The sequence below is a fragment of the Anoplopoma fimbria genome, chromosome 13 (genome assembly GCF_027596085.1).
Source record: "Anoplopoma fimbria isolate UVic2021 breed Golden Eagle Sablefish chromosome 13, Afim_UVic_2022, whole genome shotgun sequence".
Lineage (NCBI taxonomy): Eukaryota > Metazoa > Chordata > Actinopteri > Perciformes > Anoplopomatidae > Anoplopoma > Anoplopoma fimbria.
The window spans coordinates 26271626-26289040 of NC_072461.1; the positions used below are offsets into that span (position 1 = coordinate 26271626).

The 17415-nt window shown below is 39.7% G+C and overlaps 1 protein-coding gene across 2 annotated transcripts in view; it reads left to right on the top strand.

Moving 5' to 3' along the window:
• Positions 1–17415, top strand: part of antxr2a (ANTXR cell adhesion molecule 2a) — a 90574-nt gene that overhangs the window by 22070 nt on the left and 51089 nt on the right. For both annotated transcript variants that reach the window (XM_054610503.1, XM_054610504.1), the window contains 3 exons: positions 239–308; positions 11175–11253; positions 12189–12284. In XM_054610503.1, coding sequence (XP_054466478.1) covers positions 239–308; positions 11175–11253; positions 12189–12284 — 245 coding nt within the window. The remainder of the gene's footprint in view (positions 1–238; positions 309–11174; positions 11254–12188; positions 12285–17415) is intronic.

Sequence of the window (17415 nt, forward strand, 5' to 3'; positions counted from 1 at the left end):
ATAGAAAGTGCTACCAAGGATAACTCATCTGTGATGCCCAGTTTCTCAGAATTGAACCTTTTTTATTGTATCAATATATATATCTTTATAGCTCACAAAAAAGTAATGAAAAAAAGCAACTTATTCTGTTAATTTCTTTAATTGTTTGCAGGTCAAATGCTGCTGTATTTTACATCTGGTCCTTTCCTGATACGAAACTTAAATTGTGACAAACTGTCTTCTTTTGTGTCTTTTGCAGATCGTAAACCAACTACTGTGCTTAATGATTACCTGCTGTGTCCCGCACCGATGCTCTACGAAGTGGGACAGTAAGTAGCCGGGGGGATTCCTGTTGGAGGGGGAGTGCTGGTGTAACTTTTGTGTTTTTTTATTAAATATTTCGTATGTGAATGTCAGATATTCTTGTTGTCTGCTGCTGATGTGGTGCAGGTTTGTCCAAAACTACAGACTACAGATTCTTTTAAAAACTCCCGCACACGGTCTTCTTCATTTGCATATAGATATATTTAGCTACGTTTCGGTACATCAGGTTACTTCCTAATGTCTGTGTACCAAAATGTTGTAACTAAATATATCTACATGCAAGTGAAGAAGAAAGTGTGTGTAAGTTTTTTGGTTCTATATTGTCTACCCTAGGTATTCTGGTGTGCAAAAGTTTTGCTCTTTTCAAAAATGATACTATAACATTTTATATGACAGTAAAGACCCATATTTTCCATTTTCTTTTGTGCCTTTAATAAATAATACTTTCATTTCTGTAAAGCAAGTTTGACGCAAAATTGATAAACGGCTGGAAATATGCAAAGTATATTCGGGGAAATATAGCAATATACTCATGAAGCAGGTTCTCCAAAATAACTGATATGCAGGTTATGTGAGGGCAGTGTTTCTGTAGATGTATTTAAGTTTTGATCTTGGCTCGTGGACAACAAGAAACGTGTGAAATTTTAATGACAGGCATCTCGCTGTGAACTCAAACGGAACCATAAATTAGATTTTTTTACTTTACTCTTTGCTGCTGTAAGCCTGCAAATTTGCAAATTTCCCCACTGCGGGACTAATAAAGGATTATCTTATCTTATCTTATCTTATTTAATATTTATCTTTAAAAAAAAATGTAACCAGACAAAACCAATTGATATGAAGCCTCTTTTGAAATTGGTGACCTGTCAAGTTTATTACATATGTATAATAAGATACAAGCAATACATCACAATAATATGAATTGTTATGTTGCAAACGATAGGTGAAGAAAAGTGTGTGATAAATGTCCTTTTGCATTGAGTTGTAGAGTTTGTTTTGCCGTTTCATTTCTCGCTTATCTCTTATATTTAGATAAGACGCGTCGATCCATTTGCTTCCTCTTGTTCTTCCACGCACAGTTTTCTTTTTGTGCAAACAAACAACTCCTAAATCTATAGATTAGCTGTATGTTAAAACAGTAGATGCAGGGATGAGGAGTTTGGTGTAGCTTAAAGACGCAGTAAACATTGTCGGAAAAAAAGAAAAACACCCACATACATACATACAAACCCACAAAGATTTAAGTGAAAACAGTGCAAATATGCATTTATTCCTGGCTGCACAGCTATTGTTTGATTTTTAACGTCATCTCTCATAATCCCAAACCATAACAGATGATCGCTAAGGCGTTCTAGGCGGAACAACAGATTTTAATGTCCTCGCTGACTCCAATCCAATCAAAAATGTATGATTATGAGTGCCGCTGGCTCCTGGAGGTCCTTCAGCTCTAAAACAGATTATGTATCATATGATGACGGCGGCGCTGAAACTGCTCCAAATCAACTTGAACCTCACCTCAGATAATCCTCTCGCTTTTGATCGTCCAAACTGCTCAGCATAACATGTTTTTACTGCCAGATGCTGACCGACGGCGCTGCAGGAGGAGCATGAGTTTTTAAAAAGGATATAAAACATGAAGTTAGATGTTCAAACATGTTTTCAGCAAACCTTTGAACACTGATTACGTTTTGCATGGACCCACTTTATGCACAAAGACATATACATTTACATAGATTCATAACAAAATTACGAAACTCTCCAAGAACATTATGGCTAACATTTAAACGGAGTTTGACTGACTAAGATGGTACCAAAATAAAACAAATTGACTTAAAATGTGACTTTAAACCAGATACATCTTTCAGTTAGTAACTGAAATTAAACCTAGACTTGAAAATCCTGCAAAAATCGAAACACAATCCTAGAAATACATACTTTCTGTAGAGCGGAAACGATTAATCAATTATTCCTCAACTATTTTTAAGGACTGCAACTATTGTAATTATCAAATAATTCAGGTTTCTTTCCTCTGGTTTGTCAGTAAACTTAATTTCTTTGAGTTGTGGTCAAAACAAAAGGATATTTAGAGGACGTCATCTTGGGCTTTGGAACATGTTGATCGATTTTTTTTTACCATTTTATGCCATTTTACAGACCAAACAATTTATCAGTGGATCGAGAAATATATCCAAAAATTGTGCAAGAATGAAAAATAATGAATAGCTGCAGCCCTAATTGTGTTTAACTCTTTAATCAACTGTTTAGATTTTGATGGACTTGCATTTTTGCAATTATCTTTTAAAATACTGCAAATACCAAGAAACTGAAACATGTCCGATTATTGTCACATTTCAACTAATGCAGATTAATACTTAAATCATTTTCCTGCTAATGAAATAACACATTTGAAGGTTGTCCAGCCTCTCGGAGTTCTTTCTTTCTTTTCCTCACAGCTTCCTGCAGCTGCTTAGTGATACTATGTTTGACACTTTCTCCAGCTGGCATCAATTTTTAGTAAAAAATGAAATTCACACAATGCAGTGGGATTGCAGTCGCCTCACTTAATTACAATTGGTCTTCTAATGGCAGCTACTGGAGAAGTTTTCCTTCTTGCTTTTTTCCATAAATCATTAAAACAAACAGAATCTGATTTATTTTGATTCGCCAATGATGCAGCATAAAGATAAACTTGCATCTGTAAGCCACGGCGCCCGATACGACCTGAGCTGGTGCTGATGCCATATGCAAAAAAAAAAAAAAAAAAAAAAAAAGGCCCCGCTTAATTAACTCTTGGCTGCCGACGGTGACCCATTAAGTAGTTAGCTGCTACGGGCGGCGAGTAAACACATCTGCTGGAGGGGCTTTTAAAAGGATGTGCGACAGATGCAGCCGTTCCCTTTTCGAACGCTCGCCATTTAAATAATTCACCGCGCGCTGACAATCCCCGCACCCAGGACCACCTGCATGGAACGGCGGAGCCTCGGAAACTTCCCGTCTCCGTCCATCTGTCTGTTTTCCGCTTCCCCATCGCCGCTACCAGGAGCGCACAGGGCTCCCGCGTTAACACGGCTCCACTCAGCCGAAGAAGAATCTGCTTTCCCCCTGTTTTTATTTATTTATTTATTTATTGTTTGGAGAAACCGTGTTTTTTGTTACACGCGAGAGGCCTTCGTCCTCGGTGCTGCTGGAGTCTCGACCTCGTCGACATGGTCTTTGCAGGGCGAACATATTTCAGAAGCGGCGCTCAGCTGCAGCTTCCCGTCCCAGCGGAGCAACCTCGGCTCCGCGCTCAGCCTCCATGTCCAGGAATCGCAGCGTCCTCGGTGGGCCATCGAGCCGTGTAGGAGCACTCACAGCGGCGGCATCATCTGCGCTGACAGCTGTGGCATCAGGCCTGAAACACTGGCATCTGCTGAAGCCCTTCCTTCCCTCCCCCTCCTCCCCTCTGTGTATCCCCCATTAGGAGACCCAGAATCCCCCGCTGCGGCGCCGACGGAGAGGTTAAGTGGCTGCGCTCTTGCAGCAGCATGTCCTCACCTGGTGTTTTCACAATGACGGTGGAGGGCAAAGAATAACTGAAGGGGGTTAGTCGACACCTGCTTTACAAAGCAGGTACAGTAGCTAATGCTAATGCTAGTCAATAATTAAACAGGGCCGTCCCAGGGGCTGCTGCTAGCGGAGGCGTCGCCCCCATCTGCTCCGGTGGGGAATGATGACGTCCCTGTTGTTTGAATTGTCCTCCATGTTGTTGGACAGACATGTTGGATGTGTATTGATTGCCACACGGTGAACAATTGGAACTTTGATTGAAGGAAGGAGCAACGTGAAAGCGTCAGATATCAAATTAGCGATAATTCAAGCTCTCCTTGGTGCAGCAAAACGAAATAAACAATACAACTTTCAACTTGCGCTTCATGAACACACATGACAAACTTTCTTAAAGGAACAAAATGACCATTTATACATCAATTACTCACTCCTTGTTGCGTTGAACTCATGAAGAAAACATCTTTTTCTTTTTGCCATCCAAGATAAACGAAGAATCAGAAAACAGAGAAGAGTCTTGAATAATTGAAGTAAATTAAAACTTATCATACATAACATATGAAAACTATATCAACACATACCGTTTACAAACTATCACACAACTCCTGCAGTATAATCCAAGTCTCATTTAACCAGTCTTATGCTCACTACTTCACAAACACGTGCGTTTTTCGCTAAAGTCGTACAATTTAAACCACTTCAGTTGCAACCTTCACACGCTTGCGCGGTCTGTGCGTGAGACCATAGTCGCGGAAATGTTTTAAATGGTAAGATTGTGGCTAATACGGTCATGTTTCCTTCAAGATATTCAAGGTAGCACATAGTGGATGATTGAAAATGGCTATGGGTTGTTATGAAGTCCAACATTTTCCGTAGATCAATTGAAGAGCTTAATCTTTATAAGACTAAGAATCAATTTTAGTTGAAAAACATCCTAATCTGACACTTGTGACATTTCTCAAATGCACAGGTTTGTTTTAGTTGTTAAACGTTACTAGAGGATTTATTAGTGTTCCTCCATATTTGGCTTGTGACCTTGTGAGGTTATGAATTTAGAAAAGATATGACTCTTTATTTTGAAAGGTTTTAAAGGCGTGAAAGTACCCAGTAAGTCTGAAAAATAAACAGAATTTGGCTTTCTCTTTCTCACCTCTCATTTTGTGATTCATCTGAAGACTTTTTGAAACAAAACTTGACATCACAGATAATGGGGTTTTTATTCATTTTCTGTATCATCTGAAAATATATCCGCAATTTATTAGTTGTGAAATCTTGTACAATCTTTTCAAATCAATCTGCTTTTTACAGCATTATCACATAATAGCATTCATTGACAAGAATAATTAAGACGGTTATTTGTTAGAGAAATGAATAGAAACAAATGGAGAGCTGGATTTGTAAGAAAAATGGATCCAGAAATCAGAACCTGTATTGGAAAATGTCTGAGAAAGATTCGTGGTTGAGGTGTTGTATCGTGCAAAACACACTGGTGTGGTCCTTTTTTAATTTTCCCAGCTGCCGTACTGGAAAACGTCTCTTTATTTTTAATCTGTTAGAGTGCATGTCACTCTTCTCAAATGGCGGACGTCTCACTCTGGGAACTCGTCCGATCCCTGGGCTTCTCCGTCAGAACTTCTGCCACACAAACTCGGGCTCAGAGTGATGACTCCCAGATGCCGAGTGACAGGCCGCCGCATATGCTCCGCCCTGAATTATTCAGCCTCCTCAATTTTCACGTCTTTAAGGGAAGTTTGAAAGCCATTAGCGTCAGCGTTGTCAGCCGGCTCCAGCTGTATCGCATCACCAAAGCTCAGCGTCACGACGGGGCCGTACTTTTTCTGACAGATTAGAGCGAGCCCGGGGACAAAAGTATAGTTCCAACGCGGAGCCAGACATGCAACTGGTGTCCCTGGGAGCCCTGTGTCGCTTTCTACCCAAAGTTTGACTGATCCCTCGGCCCCACCTCGTGACAATCCGCCCTCTCATCTCCCATTTATTCAAACACAACCAGCGACCCACCAAGCAGCTGCAGCTCTCGCATCAGCGTCACTCACTGGCTTTCACCGTGGCAAGAGTTCAATGACAGCCAGCGTTGGGTTCAATTATTCATCCGGCTCCGTTTTAAAGTCACCCAGTGGCCTTATTTCATTGTTTAAAAGTGTTTTTTTGACGCTCTTTATTTCCTGGTTGTGCCTGTGTGACATCCGTGATGGCCTTTCATTTGGTTTTGCAAAAACAAAAGATGAATTTAGAGCATAAATGTTTTGGTGGACCATCTCTAGATATGCATAATATTGTTTATATGCCTTCAAAAGGAATGGGTATCGTTAGGATTTTATCGATACTTGTACTCTTATTGATACTCTTATGAGTTTAATTCCTTATCGATACTCTTATTGGTTCTTTTTGTTCATTTTGTGAGAGGGGAAAAAAGGCAATTAACTAAGGAAAGAATCCACATGGCTTTATTATTCTTGTATGTAAACAAGAAGAAAGGAAGAAGTTCCAAAATCTTTAAAATACATTTGCAGCTAACCAATTAGCTTAGCCATTAGCTTTCATTTATTAGCCTGTTCTTCTGATCAAACTCCGTAGGGCGTCGCTAACGTTACCTGCAGTGGTCGAGGACGGACGGCTGATCTCCAAATCATCTCCATTTCTGCAGACTGATGTTCTGCTTGTTGACCAGATGTTGTGATAAACTGCTGCTGTTTCCTCCCTTAACTTGTGAGGGTTAGAGCCGGTTCCGCTTTAGAACAGAGTAATCCATTTATCTCAGAGGTAGAGTGGGTCGGCACATCGGCCGTTCGATCCTCGGCTCCATCAGTCCGCATGTCAAAGTGTCCACTGAACCCCAAATTACTCCTGAATGCTGTGCCATCGATGTACACATTTGATTGATTGACATGTAGTGTAAAGCACTTTGAGGGGTCTGAATGGTTTATTTCCAATTAAGCAATCAGTCATTTTGTCCATGAAGTGTTTCCAGAGCAACAAGGAAATATCATCCAATTTCTTGTTTTGTCAGATCAACCGTCCAAATCCAAAGATGTATCATTTACAGTAACATAAAACAGAGTAAATCAGCAAAGACTCAGATTGCAGAAGCTATAAACATTGATTTTTTTGTATTTTTTTCCCTGACAAATGATTTAAACAATTAGATGATTAACAAAATAGTCGTGAAGCTACTGACTAATTGTAACACAGCAGCACAGAACAACCACTTTTAAATAGACTTTGTCACCCAATTACTAATCGCTCTTTTGTTAATCTTCCTGGAAATATAAGCGGGGGGAAAAAGAGAAGAGCATATTTGACTTATGCCTCTGTGCTGGAGCAGATTCTGCCTACTCAACAGTAACTCGATAAATTAGCAGTCGATGTCTCAGAAAAAAAAAAAAGGCCTCGCTGACGATGGTTGGGTTGTGGTGCGTTAAAGATGTCCAGTCGTGTCAGCTGAGTGTGTGTGTGTGTGTGTGTGTGTGGTGTGTGTGTGTGTGTGTGTGTGTGTGTGTGTGTGTGTGTGTGTGTCGTTCGTCGTCAGTGTATCTCGCTTGGGAGCTTTCCTCCTTCACACGCCGAGGTCCACACCTCCAGCTTGATTAACAACCTGCCCACCATTACCCCGGACTGAGGGTGTCAGCTAAATTAGCCTCTCCCCTCACCCATCCAGCACAAGCACTTAGTGAACATGCAGAGGACCTGGAACGGCTTCCACAGAGCTGCAGAGGCGTGCAGCGATTCACCGTTCCACATAAGGGATGTTTTTACTGATAGAAGCAAACCGGGTTAAAAATCTTAAAGACCAGTCATTCCTAAAGACCGGGTCTAGAACCACAGATCGGCCGAAGGGGGATTTTATACGGGTCGGCCAATAGCTTTGCAGAATTTCTTCCTTAGTCTTTTATAAGGTTGCAGTGTGTAGAATTTAGAGGGTTCTATTGGAAGAAATGGAATATGATATTGATAAGTACGCTACTTGGAACTGGATGCAACGGGAACGAGCGTCAGTGACAGATTACGCTGCAGTTTCATGGATCAATATCGGACACAAAGGCATGTTTTGTAATTGAAGCTAAATGGTTCTTACTCTTAAATCTTTTATAGGAGTTGTTCCCAAAGACCGGGTCGAGAACCACAGTAGGGTCGCATTCATTTTTCTTAGGATCGCCAGATCAATTAGCTTCCTTAATAGGGAGATCTATTGGAATATATGAAATATAATACATATATTTATGTGTCTTTTAGTGTATATTGACCTGAAAATAAGAATTGTTGTGTTTTCGTTAAATTACACTTTCCCGTAATTGGATGCTAAGCTAGCAAGCATCAGCGTCAAAATCAGTTTGATTGCACGCTGTTTCACGGATCCTCGATTAAAGACCAAAGTAGTGGTGTATCCGCTTACGGGCCTACTTCCTGGGTCTAAGTCCAGGACATATGGGCCTGACATGGAACACAACCAGGACCAGGAAAATCCCAATTTATAGATATCTTTTGCCAACTAGATTTGCAGTCTTTTATATTGGTACAGTGTTTAGCATTTGGGGCGATCCATGGAAGGATTGGAATATATTATAAATAAGTATGTATGCTTTAACGTATAATCACGTGTTTTCGTTCCCCGACACCGTGTCCTAACGGGACAAAAAATCAGTTTGATTGCGAGGCTGTTTCATGGATCCATTTTTCTGTTAGAAGCTGGTTCTCATTAAGAAGATTACTAGTTTTCAAATCTTTTTAGAGCTTTTATTTCCCCAAAAAAACAAGGTCGCCACCCAAAGTCGGGCAGCACAATCAGTTTGATTGCATGCCTTTTTTAAGGTGAACCCTTTTGTTGGACGCTTGCTATGAAAGCGCAGGAAATGGACTTGGAACTGCTGATAAGTTTCATTGAAATGAGGAGTTGTCTCGTTAACAGCTTGAAGTGTAATGAGGAGGTATCTTTACGATGATCTTTACAGTCCAACCTCAATCTACCTCGGACAGACTGCCAGTCGCTGCTCCGGGTCAAAAGAGCAAACCTTTTATTGGACAAAGTGCTGCAACTGTTGCAAATTCACAGCTCAGTATTTTTGCTTTGTCCTGCCCGTTGTGTAAAGACTGTCTGATTAATAACAGTGATGATGGCATTACTGAATAAACAGGTAAAAACAGAGTAAAAGATAAATGGCGACATCAACAAATTGAGTGTCAAAGTTGATCCGCCTTTTTAAAGTTCCATGAACTGTATTTTGAATATTCATCGTGGGGTAAATAAGGAGTCAGTTTGGACTATTGAGCATCCACTGCATAGTAATGGACACATGGTCTGGTCGCTCATCTGTTCAGAACCACAGGAGAGTTGGCGGCCCACGGCGCTGCCTCGGGCGAAATCCAAAGCAAAGCAGAGGAGCTCTCTTGTTGTTATTCCGCAGCGCCGCTTTTTAAAGCCGGCCTCCCCTGAACGCCGCCGCCGCACACTCACAGCTGCTGGGCCCTCACACACACACACACACACACACACACACACACACACACACACACACACACACACACACACACACACATATACACACACAATGCCGCTCCTCTTACTCCTTTTTCGCTCCTCTTTTTCTGTTAGATTTCAGCCGTTCCATATCCTGACTTCTCATTAAACCCGCGGTAATTGGATTGGGCGTAATGGACATATGGAAATTGCGGTGCCGTTCATCATTAGTTTTTTTTTAATTGCGCCCATTTTTGGGGTCGTCCGCATTCTTTTTTTTACTCCCTCTAAATAAGTCATAGGAGTTCACGAGCCTCGTTACCGCCAGTCAGGTTACTTCATCCACACGAGCTCACTGACGGATGTGATAATGAGAGGATTTCCTCCCGTCTGAGTTTGCCCGTTTAGTTTGAACTCATTGTGTTTTTCCTTGCTGAGCTCATGTGAACGCCGGGGCGTGTTGATCATTTTTCAACAGGATTTGCTTGTGAAATAAAACAATTTAGCTCTTAACTCTGTCACAGGAAGTCAGAAGAGATGCTTTGTAGAGCCCCACGGATGTATGAGCTTTGAGGAAATTACTGATATTGGAAAAAGTAGATCTAACACGTAATAATGTTCTTTATTGACTTTAACACTTGCAGTTTTCAGGGCTCAACTGGGGAACAATTATCTGCTTTGGTTTGCACCAGTGGCAACCCTTTTTGTTAACAGGAAAACGCTAAATTGGCACCCATAAAAATAATAATTAATTAATATACAAGCGTTTACTCGCACACCCACATCTGTTTTAGAGACAATGGCGAAGCAAATTCAGGTGTTTAAGTGTGGGGAGAAAAGTCCAAATTAGCCATCAACATCACAAACAAATCAATGTGCAAAGGGAAAACTGACAAAGAACCAAATGAACTGAACAAAAAACAATAAAGGAAAATTATGAAGTCTTGGGGGTCAAAGTATCCCGCCATCTTTTTATGTATTAGTTTGTGTTTTATCAAAAATACAAAGAACGTTGTTTGGTTACTGTAACTAAGCTTTTATTTTGCCCCATTATGTCCCACGTCTGTTATTAAGCTGAAGTATAACTGCTACTAGTATCTTAACTACTCAAAATATAAGGTGAGAAGTTTCAGTTTCTGCAACCACGAGCAGATGTCTGGATTAGAAGTTAGTGTTGAGCCCGGATATTTGTAGTTAGTTTTTCTTTTCCTTCCTGAAAAACACAAACATTTATTTTAATTATTCCTCATATTTCATTTATTAAAAGATACAAAAAGATCTAATTACAAATTCTTTCTTTGATTAAATCTATGAAGACATGACAAAAGATTTTTTTCTTTCTATTTTGTCTGTACCCCTGTGGCCACTGATGAAACCAAAAGAAAAACAACCACACGTCTTCATTTTTTTGTGCAGATAAAAAGAAAAATGTAAAAATGTAAGACCGCCCGTTTTTCCTCTCGGAGATTTAAGAAAAATCAAGTGATGCATAATATTTACTGTTGATCAGTAACGTTTATATCAGAGATGACGTCAAAAATATGACAGAAAATTCAACCACAGTCAGCTGGATATGAAATACATCAAACTATCTTAAATGGTAAATGGCCACGTTTATCTGAAGCGCTTTACAATTCGCCCTTCGATCACATACAAAAATGGACACTTGGACATGTGGACAGGAGGAGCTCTTCCTTTTGAGTCACAGCCGTAAATTGCAGTCAAAAACACATAAATCTGCAGCCTAGAATAAACATTTCTGTTATTTCTATGTCTGTCGTTAAATCAGCTAATGTTTTATCTCCGTCGTCTATCAGATATAGTTAATTGATCAAATTCTTCTTCTTTACAGGACTATGGATGTTCTCATCAGCCTAAACAACGGCGGGTCCTTCATCTCCAACGCCTACACCATCACCGCCTCCACATGTGTGAGTCTGACTTTCCTCCATATCAGTCATCTGAGAGAATGCTGAGTTCTGGTCTTCCTGTTTTTTTCCATGCCTTTATGAGCAGAACTCCTTCATCCTGTCTTCCATGTTTATCATTTTTTCCTCCACTCAAGACTTCACAGTTTCTTAATAGTGTGTTTTTTTTTTGTCATACAAACATTACGGAAGCATAGAAACTTTTTTTCTTCGAATTGAAAATAATCAAATATAAAAAGGTGAAATATCTACAGTATGTTGAATTTACACCTTAAAGGAATAGTTCTCCCACAAAATGAACTTTTGTATATTTAGTTACTCACTGCATGTTTACCTTTGAATTCTTTGAAAAAAAACTCCACGGTAAAACCGGAGAAAAGGTCTTCATGAATTGGAGTAAATGTGAGCCACGTTTAACCACAGCATCACTATATCAAAACATCTATTTTACAAACTCTCACACAACTCGTGAAGTATGATCCAAGTCTCATTTACCCAGTCGTTTGCTCACTTCTTCACAAACTCTTGTTGCTTTGCTAAAACCTCACTATTTAAAACACTTCTCATACTCATCCATGCAAGTTCTGTTTATGCTAAAAATCTATATTTTTATATATCATGATAATAATAATGATGATTACACCTTGTGAAATAATCATATTCTTGCCATTTAGTTGCCTTTATGTGTATACATATTATTATCATTATTTTTTAGAACCTTGTTCAACTTAACCCCTCAAGTAAACCCAAAGGATTGTGGGGGATTAGTTGTTTTAATAGAAGCTTGTTAACGTCCCTCTTCATCTGCAGTTTGTTTACTGTCCAGTAGCAAAAATCTGTTATTTGATTGTCTCATTTCACCACTTTTATATGGACACAAAACCACAAAATTCATTTTCAGGATGAATAATCTGCTGACTTTTATTTTGTCCTTCTAGTCGGACGGTCTGGCGGTGGCGATCGTGTTCCTGGTGCTGCTCATCATCGTGGCTCTGGCCCTCATGTGGTGGTTCTGGCCTCTTTGCTGCACACTGGTGAGCATCCCCACACCATATACTCATAACATGTTCAACTTTGCAGAAGAATACAAGTAAACACTCACTGCTACCTTCCCTATGTTTGATGATAACAAACATCCTGTTGCATCAAATTGAGCTTGTCATAAGAAATCGTTTCAACTGTTGGGGAAGTAGTTGGGTACGACGTTTATGCCCAGTTAGAAAGCCCAAAGCTGCATCCATAAACCAGTGATCACCAGGTTTATAACGGTGTCGGAGGCCACTCATTACCCAGAGGCCTCAGCGTTTTACAGCTGAAGGCTCTGAGAGGAACATCTGTTCGACCTCCCGCTTACCTCGCTCGTCCACGGTAGCTTAGCAACAACCAAAGAGGAAGAAAACTCTTAAACAGGAAGTAAGAAACCCACATCCTCCACATCGGTGTGACAAGTTCGGAGAAGAGATGAAGTTACAAACTGTTTGTTTAAAACAAAGAGACTGGAGAAAATGTGAGTGACAGATTGCGTGAACGTTAAACACCATCTCATGTTTGCTCAGGACTAACGTTGGACCTACCTGGGGACCGAAGTGATTAATAATAATCACAGAGATTATTTATGGTTTAATCACATCAGTCTTTCATGACAATGCTGCAGCTTAAAATACTTACTCTGTTTTTTGGTAAACACAGAATTCTTCTTTTACTAATCCAGAGTGTTTCATTTCAGCTGCACTTTTGTTATTATTTTTCTTTTGGGTATTTCAAACTTCCTCTATTCATCAAGGATGGAGGCAGTTTCTAAATCTGGAGAGGAAAAAGCAGAATGCGTGTTTGGCTTTGTTAAATCAGAGCTGACAAAATGTAACAATTTCAACAAAGCTGTTATTGACGTTTCCATCCTTCATCAAGTAAGATTCTTTCAAGGAAGTCTGGCACCAAATATATATTCCAACTGTAAACAAACAGTACACAGCTCTTTCTTTTACAATAAGTACATATATTGCCCTAAAAATATTCAAATTATTATGTTGCTTTAAACTTTACCAACCAGCCAAAGTGCCCAAAATTGTGGCATTATGAATAAATGTAGTTAAAGATACTAAAAAACTTTCCTTAAACTTGATTATTTAAATAAACATCCTGATATTTTACTCATAAACTGAGCTACTATGCGTCATTGATTCTGAGCTGTTTGTGTTTAATCACATTTGATTCCTGGAGTCAGAAACATAAGCAAACAATCCACCAACCACCGTAACATTTTCAGTCAAATATCATTAAACCCAGAAGTACATGACATCATGTTCTTCATGCTGAGTTCTGCCCACTTTAAAACCAGTGAGAGTAGCACAGAGGAACTTTGGCAGGAAAACACTGTGGTTTCATAAGAAGCTGATTGAAAAAATGTGTTTTCAAGTTCCTTAAGGTTCAGAAAGACAGTGAAATAAGGCAGATATTGAACTGGATGATGTTGATGTTGTGTTGCGTGTACGGTGGCTCTGAGTGGTCAAACAACTCTATGAACCTTTTCATTGATGCGAAAAAAACCAGAAAATTGGACCTGTTCTGAAAAACGTAAAAGACGAACAAAAGTTTTAGAGTGTTGAGGTTGGATTATTTTTAAATTTGCGACAATTTCAGACGGAACTCACAGACTTGAAATGCAAAGGCCTTTAAAGTGACCGGCTGGTAATTACTCATAACTGTAATAACGTTAACAGACTGAAATTGACACGTGTTGCTGGACTTTTGTTGGAAACCACACGAACAAACGAGGAGTGAGTTTTCGTAAGATATCATAGGAACCGTTGCATGAGGATACGTTGCATAGTTTACATTCTGTTACCTGCAGTTCTAGTGAACAATGCTCTGCAGAGTGGGTTACAAATCTACCGGTGTTAAATCTTCTTAAATCTAAGACCAAGCGGTTGTTACAAATATATGGACAAAATACATATTATTGACTCAAGTTCAGAGGCTGTGGTGATGAAAGAGAACTTCATTAGTAAGTTCTAATGTGTTTGTCTGAATATGGAGGTTAGAAGGTTATTCATTCGTTCCACAGATCGCCACATGAACAGGTGTGAAATAAACAAACCTTGAACCTGCTTAATTTTTCCCCCTTTCAACAACTCAAAGTGCCCGATGGAAGGTGTTTTCTTTCTTGAATCCATTGTTTAAACTTTTTTCTTTGGATATTCATGAGATCCGCTCTCATCATCCCCTTAGTCGAAAGAAAAACCAGCCTCACCCACTTAGCCGTTTACAAAAACCCACAGCAGATTATCGTTTGGGGCTATGAGAGAGGGGCTACAGATGGTGCACCCTGCTCTTTTTTTTTTTTTTTTTTTTATCTACTGGGATCTGATGAAGGCAAATTCACCCTCCACCACCTCCACCACCACCCACCACCTCCACCGCCACCGCCGCCCCTTAAATGATAGACGTCACCTGGCTTTGTGGACCTGAAGGGAGCCCATCCAGGATGAGATGGAAGCATATTTTGGAAAACCAACAAAGGCATTAAAATGTAAACCCCCTGCAGCATGTCTGGCCGCGGACGTGTTTGTCTTGGTGGAGAGAGCTGCTGTTGTCTTCTATCGAGGGACGCGGCAGAAGAGGAGGGCCATGTGTGGCTTGTTAATATTTAAACCCCCAGTCTGCCAGGTTTCTGCAGTCGGGATGAGGCCGTGCACACACACACACACACACACACACACACACAAACCTCTTTCCCACAATCCCTCTCTCTCTCTCTCTCCCTGTGTCTCTCTCTCTCTCTGTACCCACATGGAGAGATGCCAAGAGAGAGGTCATACAAGCTGTGGAGTGGTAATTTCTTTGTTTATGATTTGTTTTGGAAATTAAACTCGGAGCGGCGTGGCCTCGAGTTCAAATCAAAAGGACTCGGGGAGTTTTTTTAATTTTTTTGGAGTCGCATCGCCGGTTCATCCGAAATCGGAAAAAACCCCGCAATCGCTGCTAAATTGGATGCACTTTGGGACACGTTTTCTACTCAGTTGGTGTTTAATATGTTAATATACTCAGATTAGTTCATGTTATTAAATGATCAAAGTTGTTAGCGTTGCTCTCTGAAGCGGGACTTTTATCTTTTTTTGATTCTGTTCTTGTCAGAATCGTATTTATAAGACAAGATAGAACTTTATTATCCGGAAGGAAAGAAAACGGGCAAGAGTCTGGTCAAAGGTCACAACAGAACAATAACAGAAAACAATAGAATAAAAATATAAACATATAGGAACAATAGAATAACAATTAGTAAGTGTAAAAGAAGCAATAAAGACTAGAATGGCACTAGTAGTGGTTTAGGGTTTAGAAAGAAAGACTACAACAACAAAGTAAAAATATAAGATTATAAGAAGTTATTCTAACACTTCTTATAATTTATGATTTATCAAAACGGATACATTTGTCAGTATTTAACAGCACAAATTATACTTTTTAATATTCAGAATATGCTACCTGCCACTGATCCATCACGATAATCCTCCCGAAACAGCTTGACGCCGCACGGTTTGAGCTGAAGGTTGGGAGCAAACGGATTATCAAGTCCAGTTTTTCGGAGACGGCCATATGGGGGCGACTCCAACGAGCCCCTCTGATTGGTCCGTTCCCCCCACCCCGTCCCTACAGAGTCGTGATAGCGGTGGCGAGCCGCCGGCCTCTGGTCAGACGGCTAAATATCCCGCTGTTCGGTTTTTAATCACGCCCCTCTTCACATCTGCCCATCAGGTAGAGAGAGGGAGCAGCAGAGCGCCGTCATTTGTATAATGCTTTATTTATCCCACAATATGTCCCTGAAATCTGCTGCATAATTACTTAATAAAAGGAGCTAATGCTGTCGGCGTAAGGTGTGGCTGAAACCCCGTTAATCAGCGTATGGAGAGGCTACCAGTAGACATGCACTGGATTCGCTTACAGCCAGTTGTGTGTCAGCGAGCGATTAATTAACCCTAATTGATTATTTTTCATTATTCTAATGACAACAGTATGATGGTATCCCCGGCGCTTTAACGGTGAATGAAACAGCTGTTAGGATCTATGATATGACATTATTACATTGCTCGTTTTTTTTCCCTCCGAAACCAATTTAGCAAATGCAACGAGCGGCGATGACGGTGGAGCGTCTGTGTTCGGTGACGAATGGACCAAGGTTTCTGTCGTCCACTTTGCCGAGCGAGCAGATCAAGTTGAGAAACGTCCTCGCTGTAATTATACGTGCAGAATATATTTATAGGCCGGCTAGTGTGAACTGTAAGAGGGGAAACAAGACCAACTACGTGAGACCGGAAACTCTTTCTTTTCAACCTCTGCTGATGAGCAAAGCACCAAACTTCATTTTTTTTAATCATTAAATCTTCAATAAACGGGATTATCTTCAATTTCTACTCTACCACTGTCCAAAAACTGTTCAGAACCCAAAGAAATCTGGTTTTAAAACAATATCAAAAAGGGGGAAAAAAAGTGCAGAACCTCACATTTGTGAAATTGGAACCAGATAATACAAAATATTATTTAATATACTGTATTCATGTCCAAAAACAGTTCAGACCCCAAAGATATATGGTTTAAAACAATATCAAACATGGAAAAAAAGCAACAAATCCTCAAAAATGTGGAGTTGTAACCAGATAATAAAGAATATTATATTCTTAACTTTGTTTATGTAGCACCTCTGTTCCAAAAACAGTTCAAAACCCAAAGATATTTAATTTAAAAAGGGAGAAAAACCTCACATTTATGAAGTTGGAACCAGATAACAATAACTATTTTGTAATAAACTTAATAAATATAGCTCAAAGTGCTTCACAACAGAAACAAATCAATAACTCAGGCACAAGGTGCTAAAACATGAAAATAATTTAAAAAATGATTCAATATAAGTAATAAAAGCCAGTTGATGATAATAGAAACAGTTTTAGGGAATAAAAAACAGAAAAGAAGTATAAGAAATAGGAAATTCTAATAAAAAACAAAAAATGAAGATATTTCTTGGCATTTTTTCTCTATAAATAACTTAATTGATCATTCAATTGTTCTATGTTATTAATTGATTAATTGATTCCGCCTTGGGCCCCCCTCTATGCACATATGGTCACTTAAAACCCTACATTTTCAGAAACCAAAGACCGGACCTCTCCTCTC